General features: G+C 49.0%; 1 protein-coding gene across 1 annotated transcript in view; it reads right to left on the reverse strand.

The window, feature by feature from the left end:
- Positions 1-1495: 1495 nt before the first annotated feature.
- The window catches only part of ENKUR (enkurin, TRPC channel interacting protein), a 44008-nt gene continuing 22606 nt past the window's right edge, over positions 1496-22897 (reverse strand). Inside the window, exons 4-5 of the mRNA XM_063921631.1 lie at positions 21137-21283; positions 1496-1761 (exon numbers count right to left, since the gene is read on the reverse strand). Coding sequence (XP_063777701.1) covers positions 1588-1761; positions 21137-21283 — 321 coding nt within the window. The 3' untranslated portion in view covers positions 1496-1587. The remainder of the gene's footprint in view (positions 1762-21136; positions 21284-22897) is intronic.

Raw genomic sequence — 22897 nt, forward strand, 5'->3', positions numbered from 1 at the left:
TCAGAAATGTGCAACACATTTTTCATTGCCGTAATCATGTAACGTGTGGCTCTATGGGAATGTACACTAGTCTCATCATCGTCGACACTGGAGTCAGTATCTGTGTCGACATCTGTGTCTGCCATCTGAGGTAGCGGGCGTTTTAGAGCCCCTGATGGCTTTTGAGACGTCTGGGCAGGCACGGGCTGAGAAGCCGGCTGTCCCACATCTGATATGTCGTCAAACCTTTTATGTAAGGAGTTGACACTGTCGCGTAATTCCTTCCACATATCCATCCACTCAGGTGTCGACCCCGCAGGGGGTGACATCACATTTATCGGCACCTGCTCCGCCTCCACATAAGCCTCCTCATCAAACATGTCGACACAGCCGTACCGACACACCGTACACACACAGGGAATGCTCTGACTGAGGACAGGACCCCACAAAGCCCTTTGGAGAGACAGAGAGAGAGTATGCCAGCACACACCAGAGCGCTATATAAAACAGGGATACACACTACACAGTAATTTTACCCCTTATAGCTGCTTATATATCACAGATTGCGCCTAAATTTAGTGCCCCCCCTCTCTTTTTTACCCTATGTAGTCTGGAACTGCAGGGGAGAGCCTGGGGAGCGATCCTTCCAGCGGAGCTGTGAGGGAAAATGGCGCCAGTGTGCTGAGGGAGATAGCCCCGCCCCTTTTCCGGCGGGCTTCTCCCGCTTTTTTTATACAGTTATGGCAGGGGATTTTACACATATATAGTCTTAAAGGCTATATTATGTGTTAATTTGCCAAGTAAGGTACTTATATTGCAGCCCAGGGCGCCCCCCCCCAGCGCCCTGCACCCATCAGTGACCGGAGTATGTGGTGTGCCTGGAGAACAATGGCGCACAGCTGCAGTGCTGTGCGCTACCTTAATGAAGACCGAAGTCTTCTGCCGCCGATTTCCAGGAACGTCTTCTTGCTTCTGGCTCTGCTAGGGGGACGGCGGCGCGGCTCCGGGACCGGACGACCGAGGCTGGGCCTGTGTTCGATCCCTCTGGAGCTAATGGTGTCCAGTAGCCTAGAAGCCCAAGCTAGCTGCAAGCAGGTAGGTTCGCTTCTCTCCCCTAGGTCCCTCGTAGCAGTGAGTCTGTTGCCAGCAGATCTCACTGAAAATAAAAAACCTAAATATTACTTTCTTTCTAAGAGCTCAGGAGAGCCCCTAGTGTGCATCCAGCTCGGCCGGGGACAAAATTCTAACTGAGGTCTGGAGGCGGGTCATAGAGGGAGGAGCCAGTGCACACCAGGTAGTCCTAAAGCTTTCTTTAGTTGTGCCCAGTCTCCTGCGGAGCCGCTATTCCCCATGGTCCTTACGGAGTTCCCAGCATCCACTTAGGACGTTAGAGAAATAATGTGCAAGAACTTAAAGGCTGTTTGTATTACTGACGGATATAAATGCCCTTTTAGTTTAAAATATCTGCTTTTCAAAGTGCATAAAGAAAACAATCAAAGAATGAAAATACACCCGATATCTTTACAAGTGATCTATAATTTACTATTTTCTGCTATGGAAACTGGTCCTCTCCTTCTGGTGTAAGCACACAGTGAATCAAAGTGCTGCCTAGTTATTTGCAATATAGACGATCTTGTGTCTTTCAAAAACATCAATATCCCTCTCCAGTTGTCTCATCTCTGCCTCCAGTCTCTCTTTGTGTGCCTTCTTTGGAGGCGTATCAATCACAACCGACAAGCGTTGATATTCATGGTGTAGCTCGTCCCAGTTTTTCTTCAGCCCCTGCAAGAAAAAAAATGTTCAAGGAGCCTCTAGGCCACAGTAAATCTGACAATGAATACATCTGAACATATAAGTTCTGCGCAGCTGAGTCTGCACCACGTCACAGCATGTGAGGACCCTTAGGATGGAGTTACACCAGAAAGGCTGAGCCCAGGGAAGCTGGGATTCTCTGCACTAGTTACTCTTCTCCTACCACACAAGGCCATTCCTGAAGTCACTGCATTGATTCTTGTGTGATGGGAAAAATAAGAATTTACTTACCGATAATTCTATTTCTCGTAGTCCGTAGTGGATGCTGGGGACTCAGTCAGGACCATGGGGAATAGCGGCTCCGCAGGAGACAGGGCACAAAAATAAAGCTTTAGGATTAGGTGGTGTGTACTGGCTCCTCCCCCTATGACCCTCCTCCAAGCCTCAGTTAGGATACTGTGCCCGGACGAGCGTACACAATAAGGAAGGATATTGAATCCCGGGTAAGACTCATACCAGCCACACCAATCACACCGTATAACTTGTGATCTGAACCCAGTTAACAGTATGAGAAACGTAGGAGCCTCTGAACAGACGGCTCACAACAATAACAACCCGAATTTGTTTGTAACAATAACTATGTACAAGTATTGCAGACAATCCGCACTTGGGATGGGCGCCCAGCATCCACTACGGACTACGAGAAATAGAATTATCGGTAAGTAAATTCTTATTTTCTCTAACGTCCTAAGTGGATGCTGGGGACTCCGTCAGGACCATGGGGATTATACCAAAGCTCCCAAACGGGCGGGAGAGTGCGGATGACTCTGCAGCACCGAATGAGAGAACTCAAGGTCCTCCTCAGCCAGGGTATCAAATTTGTAGAATTTTGCAAACGTGTTTGCCCCTGACCAAGTAGCAACTCGGCAGAGTTGTAATGCCGAGACCCCCCGGGCAGCCGCCCAGGATGAGCCCACTTTCCTTGTGGAATGGACCTTGACAGATTTAGGTTGTGGCAAGCCTGCCACAGAATGTGCAAGTTGAATTGTGCTACAAATCCAACGAGCAATCGTCTGCTTAGAAGCAGGAGCACCCATCTTGTTGGGTGCATACAATATAAACAGTGAGTCAGACTTTCTGACTCCCGCCGTTCTTGAAATATATATTTTCAATGCCCGGACCACGTCCAACAACTTGGAATCCTCCAAATCGTTAGTAGCCGCAGGCACCACAATAGGCTGGTTCAGGTGAAACGCTGACACCACCTTAGGCAGAAAATGAGGACGCGTCCGCAGTTCTGCCCTGTCCGTATGGAAAATCAGATATGGGCTCTTATATGATAAAGCCGCCAATTCTGATACTCTCCTGGCTGAAGCCAGGGCCAGTAGCATGGTTACTTTCCATGTAAGATACTTCAACTCCACCGATTTGAGCGGCTCAAACCAATGGGATTTGAGAAAATCCAAGACTACATTAAGATCCCACGGTGCCACTGGGGGCACAACCGGGGGCTGTATATGTAGTACTCCTTTTACAAAAGTCTGGACTTCAGGAACTGAAGCCAATTCTTTCTGGAAGAAAATCGACAGGGCCGAAATTTGAACCTTAATGGACCCCAATTTGAGGCCCATAGACAATCCTGTTTGCAGGAAATGTAGGAATCGACCCAGTTGAAATTCCTCCGTGGGGGCCTTCCTGGCCTCACACCACGCAACATATTTCCTCCAAATGCGGTGATAATGTTGTGCAGTCACCTCCTTCCTGGCTTTTACCAGTGTAGGAATGACCTCTTCCGGAATGCCTTTTTCCCTTAGAATTCGGCGTTCAACCGCCATGCCGTCAAACGCAGCCGCGGTAAGTCTTGGAATAGACACGGTCCCTGCTGAAGCAGGTCCCGTCTTAGAGGTAGAGGCCACGGATCCTCCGTGAGCATCTCTTGAAGTTCCGGGTACCAAGTTCTTCTTGGCCAATCCGGAGCCACTAGTATCGTTCTTACTCCCTTTTGCCGTATAATTCTCAGTACTTTTGGTATGAGAGGCAGAGGAGGAAACACATACACTGACTGGAACACCCACGGTGTTACCAGAGCGTCCACAGCTATTGCCTGAGGGTCTCTTGACCTGGCGCAATACCTGTCCAGTTTTTTGTTGAGGCGGGACGCCATCATATCCACCATTGGTTTTTCCCAACGGTTCACAATCATGTGGAAGACTTCTGGATGAAGTCCCCACTCTCCCGGGTGTAGATCGTGTCTGCTGAGGAAGTCTGCTTCCCAGTTGTCCACTCCCGGAATGAATACTGCTGACAGTGCTATCACATGATCTTCCGCCCAGCGAAGAATCCTTGCAGCTTCTGCCATTGCTGTCCTGCTTCTTGTGCCGCCCTGTCTGTTTACGTGGGCGACTGCCGTGATGTTGTCCGACTGGATCAACACCGGCTGACCCTGAAGCAGGGGTTTTGCCAGACTTAGAGCATTGTAAATCGCTCTTAGCTCCAGTATATTTATGTGAAGAGACATCTCCAGGCTTGACCATACTCCCTGGAAGTTTCTTCCCTGTGTGACCGCTCCCCAGCCTCTCAGACTGGCATCCGTGGTCACCAGGACCCAGTCCTGTATGCCGAATCTGCGGCCCTCTAACAGATGAGCACTCTGCAACCACCACAGAAGAGACACCCTTGTCCGTGGCGATAAGGTTATCCGCTGATGCATCTGCAGATGTGATCCGGACCATTTGTCCAGCAGATCCCACTGAAAAGTTTGTGCGTGGAATCTGCCGAATGGAATCGCTTCGTAAGAAGCCACCATCTTTCCCAGGACTCTTGTGCATTGATGCACAGACACTTTCCCTGGTTTTAGGAGGTTCCTGACAAGTTCGGATAACTCCCTGGCTTTCTCCTCCGGAAGAAACACCTTTTTCTGAACCGTGTCCAGAATCATTCCCAGGAACAGCAGACGTGTCGTCGGGGTCAACTGAGATTTTGGAAAATTCAGAATCCACCCGTGTTGTTGCAGCACTAGTCGGGTTAGTGCTACTCCGTCCTCCAGCTGTTCTCTGGACCTTGCCCTTATCAGGAGATCGTCCAAGTAAGGGATAATTAATACGCCTCTTCTTCGCAGAAGAATCATCATTTCGGCCATTACCTTGGTAAAGACCCGAGGTGCCGTGGACAATCCAAACGGCAGCGTCTGAAACTGATAATGACAGTTTTGCACCACGAACCTGAGGTACCCTTGATGTGAAGGGCAAATTGGGACATGCAGGTAAGCATCCTTTATGTCCAGGGACACCATAAAGTCCCCTTCTTCCAGATTCGCTATCACTGCTCTGAGTGACTCCATCTTGAACTTGAATTTTTGTATGTACAGGTTCAAAGATTTCAGATTTAGAATAGGTCTTACCGAGCCGTCCGGCTTCGGTACCACAAATAGCGTGGAGTAATACCCCTTTCCCTGTTGTAGGAGGGGTACCTTGACTATCACCTGCTGAGAAAACAGCTTGTGAATGGCTTCCAATACCGTCGCCCTGTCTGAGGGAGACGTTGGCAAAGCAGACTTTAGGAACCTGCGAGGGGGAGACTTCTCGAATTCCAACCTGTAACCCTGAGATACTACCTGCAGGATCCAGGGGTCCACCTGTGAGCAAGCCCACTGTGCGCTGAAATTCTTGAGTCGACCCCCCACCGCTCCTGAGTCCGCTTGTAAGGCCCCAGCGTCATGCTGAGGGCTTTGCAGAACCCTGAGAGGGCTTCTGTTCCTGGGCAGGGGCTGCTTGCTGCCCTCTCTTACCTCTTCCTCTGCCCCGAGGCAGATATGACTGTCCTTTTGTCCGCTTGTTTTTATAGGACTGAAAGGACTGCGGCTGAAAAGACGGTGTCTTTTTCTGTTGGGAGGGGGTCTGAGGTAAAAAGGTGGATTTTCCGGCAGTTGCCGTGACCACCAGATCCGATAGACCGACGCCAAATAATTCCTCCCCTTTATACGGCAATACTTCCATATGTCGTTTGGAATCCGCATCACCTGACCACTGTCGCGTCCATAAACTCCTTCTGGCAGATATGGACATCGCATTTACTCTCGATGCCAGAGTGCAAATATCTCTCTGAGCATCTCGCATATAAAGGAAAGCATCCTTTAATTGCTCTATAGTCAATAAAATACTGTCCCTATCCAGGGTATCAATATTTTCAGTCAGGGAATCCAACCAGACGACCCCAGCACTGCACATCCAGGCTGAGGCGATGGCTGGTCGCAGTATAACACCAGTATGTGTGTATATACTTTTTAGGGTAGTTTCCAGTCTCCTATCAGCTGGATCCCTGAGGGCGGCCGTATCAGGAGACGGTAACGCCACTTGTTTTGATAAGCGTGTGAGCGCCTTATCCACCCTAGGGGGTGTTTCCCAGCGCGCCCTAACCTCTGGCGGGAAAGGGTATAATGCTAATAACTTTTTTGAAATTAGCACTTTTCTATCTGGGTTAACCCACGCTTCATCACATACATCATTTAATTCCTCTGATTCAGGAAAAACTACAGGTAGTTTTTTCACCCCCCACATAATACCCCTTTTTGTGGTACTTGCAGTATCAGAGATATGCAAAGCCTCCTTCATTGCCGTGATCATATAACGTGTGGCCCTACTTGAAAATACGTTTGTTTCATCACCGTCGACACTAGATTCAGTGTCTGTGTCTGGGTCTGTGTCGACCGACTGAGGTAAAGGGCGCTTTACAGCCCCTGACGGTGTCTGAGACGCCTGGGCAGGTACTAACTGGTTTGCCGGCCGTCTCATGTCGTCAACTGATTTTTGTAATGTGCTGACATTATCACGTAATTCCATAAACAAAGCCATCCATTCCGGTGTCGACTCCCTGGGGGGAATGCTCTTATCGAAGACAGGACCCCACTAGCCCTTTGGGGAGACAGAGGGAGAGTTTGCCAGCACACACCCAAGCGCTATAATATATATGGGAACAACCTTATATAAGTGTTGTTCCTTATAGCAGCTTAAATATATCAAAATATCGCCAAAAAATGCCCCCCCTCTCTGTTTTACCCTGTTTCTGTAGTGCAGTGCAGGGGAGAGTCCTGGGAGCCTTCCTCACAGCGGAGCTGAGCAGGAAAATGGCGCTGTGTGCTGAGGAGAATAAGCCCCGCCCCCTATTTCGGCGGGCTTTCCTCCCGGAGTTTTAGATATCTGGCATGGGTTAAATACATACATATAGCCTCAATGGCTATATGTGATGTATTCTTTTGCCATAAAGGTATTAAATATTGCTGCCCAGGGCGCCCCCAGCAGCGCCCTGCACCCTCCGTGACCGCTTGGTGTGAAGTGTGTGACAACAATGGCGCACAGCTGCAGTGCTGTGCGCTACCTTCATGAAGACTGAAGAGCCTTCTGCCGCCTGTTTCCGGACCTTCAATCTTCAGCATCTGTAAGGGGGGTCGGCGGCGCGGCTCCGGGACGAACCCCAGGGTGAGACCTGTGTTCCGACTCCCTCTGGAGCTAATGGTGTCCAGTAGCCTAAGAATCCAATCCATCCTGCACGCAAGTGAGTTGAAATTCTCTCCCCTAAGTCCCTCGATGCAGTGAGCCTGTTGCCAGCAGGACTCACTGAAAATAAAAAACCTAAAAACTTTTTCTAAGCAGCTCTTTAGGAGAGCCACCTAGATTGCACCCTGCTCGGACGGGCACAAAAACCTAACTGAGGCTTGGAGGAGGGTCATAGGGGGAGGAGCCAGTACACACCACCTAATCCTAAAGCTTTATTTTTGTGCCCTGTCTCCTGCGGAGCCGCTATTCCCCATGGTCCTGACGGAGTCCCCAGCATCCACTTAGGACGTTAGAGAAAATAAGAATTTACTTACCGATAATTCTATTTCTCGGAGTCCGTAGTGGATGCTGGGGTTCCTGAAAGGACCATGGGGGAATAGCGGCTCCGCAGGAGACAGGGCACAAAAAGTAAAGCTTTACGATCAGGTGGTGTGTACTGGCTCCTCCCCCTATGACCCTCCTCCAAGCCTCAGTTAGGTACTGTGCCCGGACGAGCGTACACAATAAGGAAGGATTTTGAATCCCGGGTAAGACTCATACCAGCCACACCAATCACACTGTACAACCTGTGATCTGAACCCAGTTAACAGTATGATAACAGCGGAGCCTCTGAAAAGATGGCTCACAACAATAATAACCCGATTTTTGTAACTATGTACAAGTATTGCAGACAATCCGCACTTGGGATGGGCGCCCAGCATCCACTACGGACTCCGAGAAATAGAATTATCGGTAAGTAAATTCTTATTTTCTCTATCGTCCTAGTGGATGCTGGGGTTCCTGAAAGGACCATGGGGATAATACCAAAGCTCCCAAACGGGCGGGAGAGTGCGGATGACTCTGCAGCACCGAATGAGAGAACTCCAGGTCCTCCTTAGCCAGGGTATCAAATTTGTAGGATTTTACAAACGTGTTTGCCCCTGACTAAATAACCGCTCGGCAAAGTTGTAAAGCCGAGACCCCTCGGGCAGCCGCCCAAGATGAGCCCACCTTCCTTGTGGAATGGGCATTTACATATTTTGGCTGTGGCAGGCCTGCCACAGAATGTGCAAGCTGAATTGTATTACACATCCAACTAGCAATAGTCTGCTTAGAAGCAAGAGCACCCAGTTTGTTGGGTGCATACAGGATAACAGCAAGTCAGTTTTCCTGACTCCAGCCGTCCTGGAACATATTTTCAGGGCCCTGACAACATCTAGCAACTTGGAGTCCTCCAAGTCCCTAGTAGGTGCAAGGCACCACAATAAGCTGGTTCAGGTGAAACACTGACACCACCTTAGGGAGAGAACTGGGGACGAGTCCGCAGCTCTGCCCTGTCCGAATGGACAAACAGATATGGGCTTTTTTGAGAAAAAAACACCAATTTGACACTCGCCTGGTCCAGGCCAGGGCCAAGAGCATGGTCACTTTTCATGTGAGATGCTTCAAATCCACAGATTTGACTGGTTTTAAACCAATGTGATTTGAGGAATCCCAGAACTACGTTGAGATCCCACAGTGCCACTGGAGGCACAAAAGGGGGTTGTATATGCAATACTCCCTTGACAAACTTCTGGACTTCAGGAACTGAAGCCAATTCTTTCTGGAAGAAAATCGACAGGGCCGAAATTTGAACCTTAATGGACCCCAATTTGAGGCCCATAGACACTCCTGTTTGCAGGAAATGCAGGAAACGACCGAGTTGAAATTTCTTTGTGGGGCCTTCCTGGCCTCACACCACGCAACATATTTTCGCCACATGTGGTGATAATGTTGTGCGGTCACCTCCTTTCTGGCTTTGACCAGGGTAGGAATGACCTCTTCCGGAATGCCTTTTTCCCTTAGGATCCGGCGTTCCACCGCCATGCCGACAAACGCAGCTGCGGTAAGTCTTGGAACAGACATGGTACTTGCTGAAGCAAGTCCCTTCTTAGCGGCAGAGGCCATAAGACCTCTGTAAGCATCTCTTGAAGTTCCGGGTACCAAGTCCTTCTTGGCCAATCCGGAGCCATGAGTATAGTTCTTACTCCTCTACGTCTTATAATTCTCAGCACCTTAGGTATGAGAAGCAGAGGAGGGAACACATACACCGACTGGTACACCCACGGTGTTACCAGAACGTCCACAGCTATTGCCTGAGGGTCTCTTGACCTGGCGCAATACCTGTCCCGTTTTTTGTTCAGACGGGACGCCATCATGTCCACCTTTGGTATTTCCCAACGGTTTACAATCATGTGGAAAAAACTTCCCGATGAAGTTTCCACTCTCCCGGGTGGAGGTCGTGCCTGCTGAGGAAGTCTACTTCCCAGTTTCCATTCCCGGGATGAAACACTGCTGACAGTGCTATCACATGACTTTCCGCCCAGCGAAAAGTCCTTGCAGTTTTTGCCATTGCCCTCCTGCTTCTTGTGTCGCCCTGTCTGTTTACGTGGGCGACTGCCGTGATGTTTTTCCCACTGGATCAATACCGGCTGACCTTGAAGCAGAGGTCTTGCTAAGCTTAGAGCATTATAAATTTACCCTTAGCTCCAGTATATTTATGTGGAGAAAAGTCTCCAGACTTGATCACACTCCCTGGAAATTTTTTCCTTGTGTGACTGCTCCCCAGCCTCTCGGGCTGGGCTCCGTGGTCACCAGCATCCAATCCTGAATGCCGAATCTGCGGCCCTCTAGAAGATGAGCACTCTATAACCACCACAGGAGAGACACCCTTGTCCTTGGATATAGGGTTATCCGCTGATGCATCTGAAGATGCGATCCGGACCATTTGTCCAGCAGATCCCACTGAAAAGTTCTTGCGTGAAATCTGCCGAATGGAATTGCTTCGTAGGAAGCCACCATTTTTACCAGGACCCTTGTGCAATGATGCACTGTTTTTAGGAGGTTCCTGACTAGCTCGGATAACTCCCTGGCTTTCTCTTCCGGGAGAAACACCTTTTTCTGGACTGTGTCCAGAATCATCCCTAGGCACAGCAGACGTGTCGTCGGGATCAGCTGCGATTTTGGAATATTTAGAATCCACCCGTGCTGTTGTAGCAGTATCCGAGATAGTGCTACTCCGACCTCCAACTGTTCCCTGGACTATGCCCTTATCAGGAGATCGTCCAAGTAAGGGATAATTAAGACGCCTTTTCTTCGAAGAAGAATCATCATTTCGGCCATTACCTTGGTAAAGACCCGGGGTGCCGTGGACAATCCAAACGGCAGCGTCTGAAACTGATAGTGACAGTTCTGCACCACGAACCTGAGGTACCCTTAGTGAGAAGGGCAAATTTGGGACATAGAGGTAAGCATCCCTGATGTCCCGGGACACTATATAGTCCCCTTCTTCCTGGTTCGTTATCACTGCTCTGAGTGACTCCATCTTGATTTGATTTTTTTTTTATTTTTTTTTAGAATAAGTCTCACCTAGCCTTCTGGCTTCAGTACCACAATATAGTGTGGAATAATACCCCTTTTCTTGTAGTAGGAGGGGTAATTTAATTATCACCTGCTGGGAATACAGCTTGTGAATTTTTTCCCATACTGCCTCCTTGTCGGAGGGAGACCTTGGTAAAGCAGACTTCAGGAGCCTGCGAAGGGGAAACGTCTCGACATTCCAATCTGTACCCCTGGGATACTACTTGTAGGATCCAGGGGTCCTGTACAGTCTCAGCGCCATGCTGAGAACTTGTCAGAAGCGGTGGAACGCTTCTGTTCCTGGGAATGGGCTGCCTGCTGCAGTCTTCTTCCCTTTCCTCTATCCCTGGGCAGATATGATCTTATAGGGACGAAAGGACTGAGGCTGAAAAGACGGTGTCTTTTTCTGCAGAGATGTGACTTAGGGTAAAAACGGTGGATTTTCCAGCAGTTGCCGTGGCCACCAGGTCCGATGGACCGACCCCAAATAACTCCTCTTCCTTTATACGGCAATACACCTTTGTGCCGTTTGGAATCTGCATCACCTGACCACTGTCGTGTCCATAACATCTTCTGGCAGATATGGACATCGCATTTACTCTTGATGCCAGAGTGCAAATATCCCTCTGTGCATCTCGCATATATAGAAATGCATCCTTTAAATGCTCTATAGTCAATAAAATACTGTCCCTGTCAAGGGTATCAATATTTTTAGTCAGGGAATCCGACCAAGCCACCCCAGCTCTGCACATCCAGGCTGAGGCGATCGCTGGTCGCAGTATAACACCAGTATGTGTGTATATACTTTTTATGATATTTTCCAGCCTCCTGTCAGCTGGTCCTTGAGGACGGCCCTATCTATAGACGGTACCGCCACTTGTTTTGATAAGCGTGTGAGCGCCTTATCCACCCTAAGGGGTGTTTCCCAACGCGCCCTAACTTCTGGCGGGAAAGGGTATACCGCCCATAATTTTCTATCGGGGGGAACCCACGCATCATCACACACTTTATTTAATTTATCTGATTCAGGAAAAACTACGGTAGTTTTTTCACATCCCACATAATACCCTCTTTTGTGGTACTTGTAGTATCAGAAATATGTAACACCTCCTTCATTGCCTTTAACGTGTGGCCCTAATAAGGAATACGTTTGTTTATTCACCGTCGACACTGGATTCAGTGTCCCTGTCTGTGTCTGTGTCGACCGACTAAAGTAAACGGGCGTTTTAAAACCCCTGACGGTGTTTTTGAGACGTCTGGACCGGTACTAATTGTTTGTCGGCCGTCTCATGTCGTCAACCGACCTTGCAGCGTGTTGACATTATCACGTAATTCCCTAAATAAGCCATCCATTCCGGTGTCGACTCCCTAGAGAGTGACATCACCATTACAGGCAATTGCTCCGCCTCCTCACCAACATCGTCCTCATACATGTCGACACACACGTACCGACACACAGCACACACACAGGGAATGCTCTGATAGAGGACAGGACCCACTAGCCCTTTGGAGAGACAGAGGGAGAGTTTGCCAGCACACACCAAAAACGCTATAATTATATAGGGACAACCTTATATAAGTGTTTTCCCTTATAGCATCTTTTTTATATATTTCTAACGCCAAATTAGTGCCCCCCCTCTCTGTTTTAACCCTGTTTCTGTAGTGCAGTGCAGGGGAGAGCCTGGGAGCCTTCCCTCCAGCCTTTCTGTGAGGGAAAATGGCGCTGTGTGCTGAGGAGATAGGCCCCGCCCCTTTTTCGGCGGCCTCGTCTCCCGCTCTTAACGGATTCTGGCAGGGGTTAAATATCTCCATATAGCCTCCGGAGGCTATATGTGAGGTATTTTTAGCCAAAATAGGTTTTCATTTGCCTCCCAGGGCGCCCCCCTCCCAGCGCCCTGCACCCTCAGTGACTGCCGTGTGAAGTGTGCTGAGAGGAAAATGGCGCACAGCTGCAGTGCTGTGCGCTACCTTTAGAAGACTGAGGAGTCTTCTGCCGCCGATTCTGGACCTCTTCTTACTTCAGCATCTGCAAGGGGGCCGGCGGCAAGGCTCCGGTGACCATCCAGGCTGTACCTGTGATCGTCCCTCTGGAGCTGATGTCCAGTAGCCAAGAAGCCAATCCATCCTGCACGCAGGTGAGTTCACTTCTTCTCCCCTAAGTCCCTCGTTGCAGTGATCCTGTTGCCAGCAGGACTCACTGTAAAATAAAAAACCTAAGCTAAACTTTTCTAAGCAGCTCTTTAGGAGAGCCACCTAGATTGCACCCTTCTCGGCCGGGCACAAAAATCTAACTGAGGCTTGGAGGAGGGTCATAGGGGGAGGAGCCAGTACACACCACCTGATCGTAAAGCTTTACTTTTTGTGCCCTGTCTCCTGCGGAGCCGCTATTCCCCCATGGTCCTTTCAGGAACCCCAGCATCCACTAGGACGATAGAGAAAGACTATTACTGCGTGATAGGGAGTTATCTGCAGCCTGACATTATGGGCCTAATTCAGGGGATCCGGTCTGAAGATCGACAATGTTTAGGTCGACCACTATTGGTCGACAGTCACTAGGTCTACATGGTTTCTAGGTCGACAGGTCAAAAGGTTGACATGACTTTTTCACTTTTGTTTTCTTTTTTTTTACTTTTTTCATACTTAACGATCCACGTGGATTACGATTGGAACGGTAATCTTGCCCTAAGCATGGCGAGCGAAGCGAGCCATGGGAGGGGACACGGTGCACTAATTGGACTTCCCGGTCACTGTACGGAGAAAACGACACCAAAAAAACATGAAAAACTGATGCCGACATTTTGAACTGTCGACCTAGACTATGTCGACCTAGAACCCCTGTCAACTTTCCAACCCTGTCGACTTATAGTGGTCGACTCAAACATTGTCGCCCTAGAAACTGTTGATGCAATAATCCACACCCCTAATTCAGATCTGATCACAGCAGCAAATTTGTTAGCAAATGGGCAAAACCATGTGTAAAACAGGGGTGGGGGGGTGGAGATATAACATTTGCAGAGAGAGTTAGATTTGGGTGGGTTATTTTGTTTCTGTGCAGGGTAAATACTGGCTGCTTTATTTTTACACTGCAAATTAGATTGCACATTGAACTCACCACACCCAAATCTAACTCTCTCTGCACATGTTATATCTGCCTCCCCTGCAGTGCACATGGTTTTGCCCAACTGCTAAAAAAATTCCTGCTGCGATCAACTTGGAATTACCCCCATGGTTTTGCCCATTTGCTAGCAAATTTGCTGCTGCAATCAGATCTGAATTAGGCCCTATGGGGTTAATTCAGACCTGATCGCTAGCAAGCGATTTTTGCATTGCTGCGATCAGATAGTCGCCGCCTACAGGGGGAGTGTATTTTAGCTGTGCAAGTGTGCAAACGCATGTGTAGCAGAGCGGTACAAGCAGATTTTGTGCAGTCTCTGTGCAGCCCAGTACTTACTCAGCCGCTGCGATCACATCAGCTTGTCCGGGACCGGAACTGACGTCAGGAACCCTCCCTGCTAACAGGAGTGTTTTTCCACACCCACAAACGCCTTCTTCCTGTCAATCTCCTTGCGATCGCCCATGCGAACAGATCTGTTGCACAACCCCAAAGCGGAGCGGCGATCCACTTTGTACCCATGCAACGTGCCTGCGCATTGCGGTGCATACTCATTCACAGTGCGGACCTGATCGGTCTGAATACGCACAGCAGCGATCAGGTCTGAATTACCCCCTATCAGCCTTAGACCAGTGACACATGGGTGCCTTAGACCAGTGACACATGGGTGCCTTAGACCAGTGACACATGGGTGCTTTGAGTGCTGCATATCTCAGCCCCTGCAGCCTGGAACATACACCCGGCATTGCTAGCGTATACAAGTGTCCTTCCTGGCACATGGATAAGCTCAATAAAAGCTGCCCTCAACATCTGTAAGAGTCTATCAGTGCTTGTACATCTGGAACATGGTTTTCACAAAGCATGCAAAAAATGGGTCTATAAATGCAGGGTTCCCAGGCCTGTAAGACGGGCGTTCAGGAAAGTATTCTTAGAGAAGCTGCCCACATTGCATTCCAAACGGACTGTAATGAGAGCAGATCCTTCTGAATATTGTGCTGCATCGTGATCAGTCATCCTGGAGCCTGCTGGTCATATGAGCGTCAGCGTGAACCTCGGGACAGTCTGAGATGCTGGAAAGTCATGCATGCCGATTTATAAAGAAACCACAGGAAACATGGGAATATAGGGGCATGTTTGGTTGTCTGCTTTATCAGCTATTACAAGTTTTAGTGTATATGGGGAAAGTTGCCCATAGCAATATCAGCTTCTAACTAAGTACATTCTATTAGGGCCAAGCTTGATACATTTACCACTATAAAGGCAAATATGGGGGATTGACGGGCGCATGCAGACTCTTTCCACTACATGTGCCTCCTGATGGGCTGGCCGGAGGAAGAGTTGAGGTGGCGTGAGGAGCACATATCCTGCAGTGTGCTGGACGGCCCCGCAACCATCCATCCCCCCATCCCCCTGCAGCAATATCCTCTGTCATCTCTGCTCTGTTTTATGTAACAGCTCTGCTCTCTAAGCCTGACGCTAGTGCTCTGTGCCCCTTAGTACATAGACCCCTTGGTATCAGCAACACCTACTCATGCATTGAACTAAAGTCACTAAACAAGTCTGTTGTGGTTCAAAAATAAGATTTTAAACCTACCAGGTAAATCTTTTTCTCGTAGTCCGTAGAGGATGCTGGGGACTCCGTAAGTACCATGGGGATAGACCGGCTCCGCAGGAGACATGGGCAGTTTAAGAAAGACTTTAGGTATGGGTGTGCACTGGCTCCTCCCTCTATGCCCCTCCTCTAGACCTCAGTTAGAGAAACTGTGTCCAGAGGAGACGGACAGTACGAGGAAAGGATTTTGTTAATCTAAGGGCAAGATTCATACCAGCCCACACCATCCACACCGTATAACCTGGAATATACGCAACCAGTTAACAGTATGAACAAAACAGTATCAGCCAACGACTGATCTTAACTTTAACATAACCCTTATGTAAGCAACAACTATATACAAGTCTTGCAGAAGTAGTCCGCACTTGGTACGGGCGCCCAGCATCCTCTACGGACTACGAGAATAAGATATACTGGTAGGTTTAAAATCTTATTGTCTCTTACGTCCTAGAGGATGCTGGGGACTCCGTAAGGACCATGGGGATTATACCAAAGCTCCCAAACGGGCGGGAGAGTGTGGATGACTCTGCAGCACCGATTGAGCAAACAGGAGGTCCACCTCAGCCAGGGTATCAAACTTGTAGAACTTTGCAAAGGTGTTTGAACCCGACCAAGTAGCAGCTCGGCACAGCTGTAGTGCCGAGACCCCTCGGGCAGCCGCCCAAGAAGAGCCCACTTTCCTTGTGGAATGGGCCTTGACCGATTTTGGTAACGGCAATCCAGCCGTGGAATGAGCCTGCTGAATCGTGTTACAGATCCAGCGAGCAATAGTCTGCTTTGAAGCAGGGGCGCCAACCTTGTTGGCCGCATATAGGACAAACAGTGCTTCTGTTTTCCTGACTCTAGCCGTTCTGGCCACGTAAATTTTCAAAGCCCTGACTACATCAAGGGACTCGGAATCCTCCAAGTTGCGCGTAGCCACAGGCACCACAATAGGTTGGTTCATATGAAAAGATGACACCACCTTAGGCAAGAATTGAGGGCGGGTCCGCAATTCCGCTCTATCCATATGGAAAACTAGATGGGGGCTTTTATGAGACAAAGCCGCCAATTCCGATACTCGCCTAGCCGAAGCCAAGGCTAACAACATGACCACTTTCTAAGTGAGATATTTCAACTCCACCGTTTTAAGTGGTTCAAACCAGTGTGACTTAAGGAAACTCAACACCACGTTAAAGGTCCCAAGGTGCCACCGGAGGTACAAAAGGAGGCTGAATATGCAGCACTCCCTTTACAAAAGTCTGTACTTCTGGGAGAGAAGCCAATTCCTTTTGAAAGAAAATGGATAAGGCCGAAATCTGAACCTTAATGGAGCCTAATTTTAGGCCCAAATTCACTCCAGTTTGTAGGAAGTGAAGGAAACGGCCCAGATGGAATTCTTCACACCAAGCAACATATTTTCGCCATATACAGTGATAATGTTTAGCTGTCACGTCCTTCCTAGCCTTTATCAGAGTAGGAATTACCTCATCCGGAATGCCCTTTTCCGCTACGATCCGGCGTTCAACCGCCATGCCGTCAAACGCAGTCGCGGTAAGTCTTGGAACAGACAGGGCCCCTGTTGCAACAGGTCCTGTCGTAGAGGAAGAGGCCATGAATCTTATGTGAGCATTTCCAGTAGATCCGGATACCAGGTCCTTCGTGGCCAATCTGGAACAATGAGAATTGTCTGTACTCCTCTTTTCCTTATTATTCTCAACACCTTTGGGATAAGAGGAAGAGGAGGAAACACATAGACCGACTGGAACACCCACGGTGTCACTAGGGCGTCTACAGCTACAGCCTGAGGGTCTTTTGATCTGGCGCAATACCTCTGCAGCTTTTTGTTGAGGTGGGATGCCATCATGTCTATCTGGGGCAGTCCCCACTGACTTGCAATCTGTGCGAAGACTTCCTGATGAAGTCCCCACTCTCCTGAATGCAGGTCGTGTCTGCTGAGGAAGTCTGCTTCCCAGTTGTCCACTCCCGGAATGAACACTGCTGACAGTGCGCTTACATGATTTTCCGCCCAGCGAAGAATCCTGGCGGCTTCCGCCATTGCCACTCTGCTCCTTGTGCCGCCCTGGCGGTTTACATGAGCCACTGCGGTGATGTTGTCTGACTGGATCAGAACTGCTCGGTCGCGCAGTAAGGTCTCCGCTTGATGTAGGGCGTTGTATATGGCCCTCAGTTCCAGGATGTTGATGTGAAGACAAGTCTCTTGACTTGACCAAAGACCTTGGAAGTTTCTTCCCTGCGTGACTGCTCCCCAACCTCGGAGGCTCGCGTCCGTGGTCACCAGGATCCAGTCCTGAATGCCGAACCTGCGTCCCTCTAGAAGGTGAGCACTCTGTAGCCACCACAGGAGAGATACCCTGGCTCTGGGGGACAGGGTGATCAACCGATGCATTTGTAGATGTGACCCGGACCACTTGTCCAATAGGTCCCATTGGAAAGTCCTCGCATGGAACCAGCCGAAGGGAATGGCTTCGTATGATGCCACCATCTTTCCCAGGACTCGAGTGCAGTGGTGCACCGACACCTGTTTTGGCTTCAATAAGTTTTTGACTAGAGTCATGAGTTCCTGAGCTTTTTCTATCGGAGGATAAACCTTTTTCTGGTCTGTATCCAGAATCAAGCCCAAGAAAGTCAGACGAGTCGTAGGAACCAACTGCGACATCAGGATATTGAGAATCCAGCCGTGTTGCTGTAACACCTTCAGTGAAAGTGACAAACTGTTCAGTAACTGCTCTCTTGATCTCGCTTTTATGAGGAGATCGTCCAAGTACGGGATAATTGTGACACCTTGCTTGCGCAGGAGCACCATCATTTCCGCCATTAACTTAGTGAAAATTCTCGGGGCCGTGGAAAGCCCAAACGGCAACGTCTGAAATTGGTAATGACAATCCTGTACCGCAAATCTCAGGAACGCCTGACGAGGTGGATAAATGGGAACATGAAAGTATGCATCCTTTATGTCCAGAGATACCATAAAATCCCCCCCTTCCAGGCTGGCGATGACCGCTCTGAGCGATTCCATCTTGAACTTGAACCTCTTCAAGTATAGGTTCAGGGATTTTAAATTTAAAATGGGTCTGACCGAACCGTCCGGTTTCGGGACCACAAATAGGGTTGAGTAATATCCCCTCCCTTGTTGAAGCAGGGGAACCTTGACCACCACCTGTTGAAGATACAATTTGTGAATTGCATTTAACGCTATCTCCCTTTCCGGGGGAGAAGTCGGTAGAGCCGATTTGAAAAACCGGCGAGGAGGCACCTCTTCGAATTCCAGCTTGTAACCCTGGGAAACAATTTCTATTGCCCAGGGATCCACTTGTGAGTGAACCCTGATGTGGCTGAAAACTCGAAGACGTGCCCCCACTGGGGCGGACTCCTGTAGCGGAGCCCCAGCGTCATGCGGTGGATTTTGTAGAGGCCGGGGAGGACTTCTGTTCCTGGGAACTAGCTGTGTTGTGCAGCCTTTTTCCTCTGCACTTACCTCTGGCAAAAAAGAACGCACCTCGTACTTTCTTGTTTCTTTGTGATCGAAAGGACTGCATTTGATAATGTGGCGCTTTCTTAGGCTGTGAGGGAATATAAGGTAGAAAATTTGATTTACCAGCTGTAGCTGTGGAGACCAGGTCCGAGAGACCTTCCCCAAACAATTCCTCACCCTTGTAAGGTAAAACCTCCATATGCCTCTTTGAGTCGGCATCACCTGTCCATTGCCGGGTCCATAGGACTCGTCTAGCAGAAATGGACATCGCGTTGATTCTAGAACCCAGTAGACTAATGTCTCTTTGAGCATCTCTCATGTATAAGACCGCATCTTTTATATGCCCCAGGGTCAATAAAATGGTATCCTTATCTAGGGTCTCAATATCCGCTGATAAGGTATCTGTCCATGCTGCTACCGCGCTACAAACCCAGGCCGACGCAATCGCCGGTCTGAGTAAGGTACCAGAATGTGTGTAAATGGACTTCAAGATAACCTCCTGCTTGCGGTCAGCAGGGTCCCTGAGGGTAGCCGTATCTTGGGATGGCAGCGCTACCTTTTTGGATAAGCGTGTTAATGCCTTATCCACCTTAGGGGAGGATTCCCACCGTATCCTGTCCGTTGGCGGGAAAAGATACGCCATAAGAATCCTTTTGGGAATCTGCAGTTTTTTGTCTGGAGATTCCCAAGCTATTTCACATAATTCATTCAACTCATGTGAGGGGAGAAAGGTTACCTCAGGTTTCTTCCCCTTATACATGTGTACCCTCATGTCAGGGACAGGGGGTTCCTCTGTGATATGCAAAACATCTTTTATTGCAATGATCATATATCGAATACATTTAGCCACTTTTGGCTGTAATTTTGCATCATCGTAGTCGACACTGGAGTCAGAATCCGTGTCGGTATCTGTGTCTAAAATTTGGGATAGTGGGCGCTTTTGAGACCCCGAAGGTACCTGCGACATAGGGACAGACATGGGTTGACTCCCTGGCTGTTCCCTAGCTTCAGCTTTGTCTAATCTTTTGTGCAATAAATTTACATTAGCACTTAAAACCTTCCGCATATCCATCCAGTCAGGTGTCGGCGTTGTCGACGGAGATACCACACTCATTCTCTCCTCCTCCTCCCCCTGAAAGCCTTTTACCTCAGACATGTCGACACACGCGTACCGACACACCACACACTCAGGGAATCCTCTTATCTGAAGACAGTTCCCCCACAAGGCCCTTTGGAGAGACAGAGAGAGAGTATACCAGCACACACCCAGCGCTATATGACCCAGGAAAAAACACTATATAAATATATGTTTACCCAGTAGCGCTGTTTGTACATGTAGAAATGCGCCAAATTATGTGCCCCCCCTTCTTCAAAACCCTCTTTCACCGTGGTTAAGCAGGGGAGAGTCCGGGGAGCTTCCTCTCAGCGCTGTGCTGTGGAGAAAATGGCGCTGGTGAGTGCTGAGGGAGAAGCCCCGCCCCCTCGGCAGCGGGCTTCTGTCCCGCTCAAATATACTGAAACTGGCTGGGGCTCATTATATATACAGTGCCCAACTGTATATATGTCTATTTTTGCCAGAAAGAGGTTTATATGCTGCCCAGGGCGCCCCCCCTGCGCCCTTACAGTGACTGCCGTGTGTGAGGTGTATGGGACCAATGGCGCACAGCTTCACCGCTGTGCGTTACCTCAGTGAAGATCATGAAGTCTTCTGCCGCCTTTGAAGTCTTCTTTTCTTCTCATACTCACCCGGCTTCTATCTTCCGGCTCTGTGAGGAGGACGGCGGCGCGGCTCTGGGACGGACGGCGAGGGTGAGACCTGCGTACCGATCCGTCTGGAGCTAATGGTGTCCAGTAGCCTAACAAGCAGAGCCTTGAAACTCACAGAAGTAGGACTGCTTCTCTCCTCTCAGTCCCTCGATGCAGGGAGTCTGTTGCCAGCAGGCTCCCAGAAAATAAAAGACCTAACAAAATACTTTCTGACAGGAAACTCTGGAGAGCTCCCTGTAATGCACCCAGTCTCCTCTGGGCACAGTAGTAAACTGAGGTCTGGAGGAGGGGCATAGAGGGAGAAGCCAGTGCACACCCATACCTAAAGTCTTTCTTAAAGTACCCATGTCTCCTGCGGAGCCCGTCTATCCCCATGGTCCTTACGGAGTCCCCAGCATCCTCTAGGACGTAAGCGAAATCTGTATTGCTATCATAGCACTTAACATCAGTGTGATATCTATAGTGCGGATACTGGCCTCAGTCTTCTCTGTGGATAACGTTATCATTACCTCCAGCATACTCTGCCTCTCCTCCTCAGAAAGCTGCTTCATGGCGCCCATCTTAAGACGTTGTTTTATGTAAGCATCATATTCCTCTTGCGCTTTCCTTACTTCTTCATTTCTCTTTACTAGGTACTCTGGAGTGGAACCATAATCCTTAAGAGTCAATGATACAATAATTAGTAATCATAATCTGATTAATTCAATTATGCCATACATACCGATGTCCAAGCAATCCCCCTGGATTTGAATGGTGCCTCCTGTGGACCGTGCGAGGCGGCAAACTTTTATCATTTTTTTATGTAATTGATTTTTAGGAGCCACGCCTCCATGCCAGTACAGGGGCCCTGCATGGCTCTTTATGGCCCTGATTATACGCAGCAGATGTTTTTGTACGATTACTACTCTGTGGGGGTTATCCAATTGGCAACGAAAAAATTTTGTGCAAAAAAACGGGCAGATTAAAAAAAAATCCCCGATAACTGCTGGCTTACGGGCAGTGTCAGACTGGGGCATGAAGGGCCCACCAGGGGAATGCTGTGTTAGAGGACCATGCTTAGGGGAGTGGCCAGTCTCCAGAGGGGGTGTGGCCAGACAGCATATTGACTTACCTAACCATTGCATGGTCTGGGCCCCTTGATAATATATATATATATATATATATATATATATATATATATAAAAAATAAGAATTTACTTACCGATAATTCTATTTCTCGTAGTCCGTAGTGGATGCTGGGGACTCCGTAAGGACCATGGGGAATAGCGGCTCCGCAGGAGACTGGGCACAAAAGTAAAGCTTTAGAACTACCTGGTGTGTACTGGCTCCTCCCCCTATGACCCTCCTCCAAGCCTCAGTTAGGATACTGTGCCCGGACGAGCGTACACAATAAGGAAGGATTTTGAATCCCGGGTAAGACTCATACCAGCCACACCAATCACACCATATAACTTGTAATCTAAACCCAGTTAACAGCATGATAACAGAGGAGCCTCTAGAAAAGATGGCTCACTACAGCAATAACCCGATTTTTTGGTAACAATAACTATGTACAAGTATTGCAGACAATCCGCACTTGGGATGGGCGCCCAGCATCCACTACGGACTACGAGAAATAGAATTATCGGTAAGTAAATTCTTATTTTCTCTGACGTCCTAGTGGATGCTGGGGACTCCGTAAGGACCATGGGGATTATACCAAAGCTCCCAAACGGGCGGGAGAGTGCGGATGACTCTGCAGCACCAATTGAGAGAACTCCAGGTCCTCCTCAGCCAGGGTATCAAATTTGTAGAATTTTACAAACGTATTTGCTCCTGACCAAGTAGCTGCTCGGCAAAGTTGTAAAGCCGAGACCCCTCGGGCAGCCGCCCAAGATGAGCCCACCTTCCTTGTGGAATGGGCTTTTACAGATTTTGGCTGTGGCAGGCCTGCCACAGAATGTGCAAGCTGAATTGTACTACAAATCCAACGAGCAATAGTCTGCTTAGAAGCAGGAGCACCCAGCTTGTTGGGTGCATACAGAATAAACAACGAGTCAGATTTTCTGACTCCAGCCGTCCTGGAAACCTATATTTCCAGGGCCCTGACAACGTCTAGCAACTTGGAGTCCTCCAAGTCCCTAGTAGCCGCAGGCACCACAATAGGTTGATTCAGGTGAAACGCTGAAAACCACCTTAGGGAGAAACTGAGGACAAGTCTTCAATTCCGCCCTGTCCGAATGGAAAATCAGATGAGGGCTTTTACAGGATAAAGCCGCCAATTCTGACAC

The sequence above is a fragment of the Pseudophryne corroboree genome, chromosome 5 (assembly GCF_028390025.1).
Source record: "Pseudophryne corroboree isolate aPseCor3 chromosome 5, aPseCor3.hap2, whole genome shotgun sequence".
Classification (NCBI taxonomy): domain Eukaryota; kingdom Metazoa; phylum Chordata; class Amphibia; order Anura; family Myobatrachidae; genus Pseudophryne; species Pseudophryne corroboree.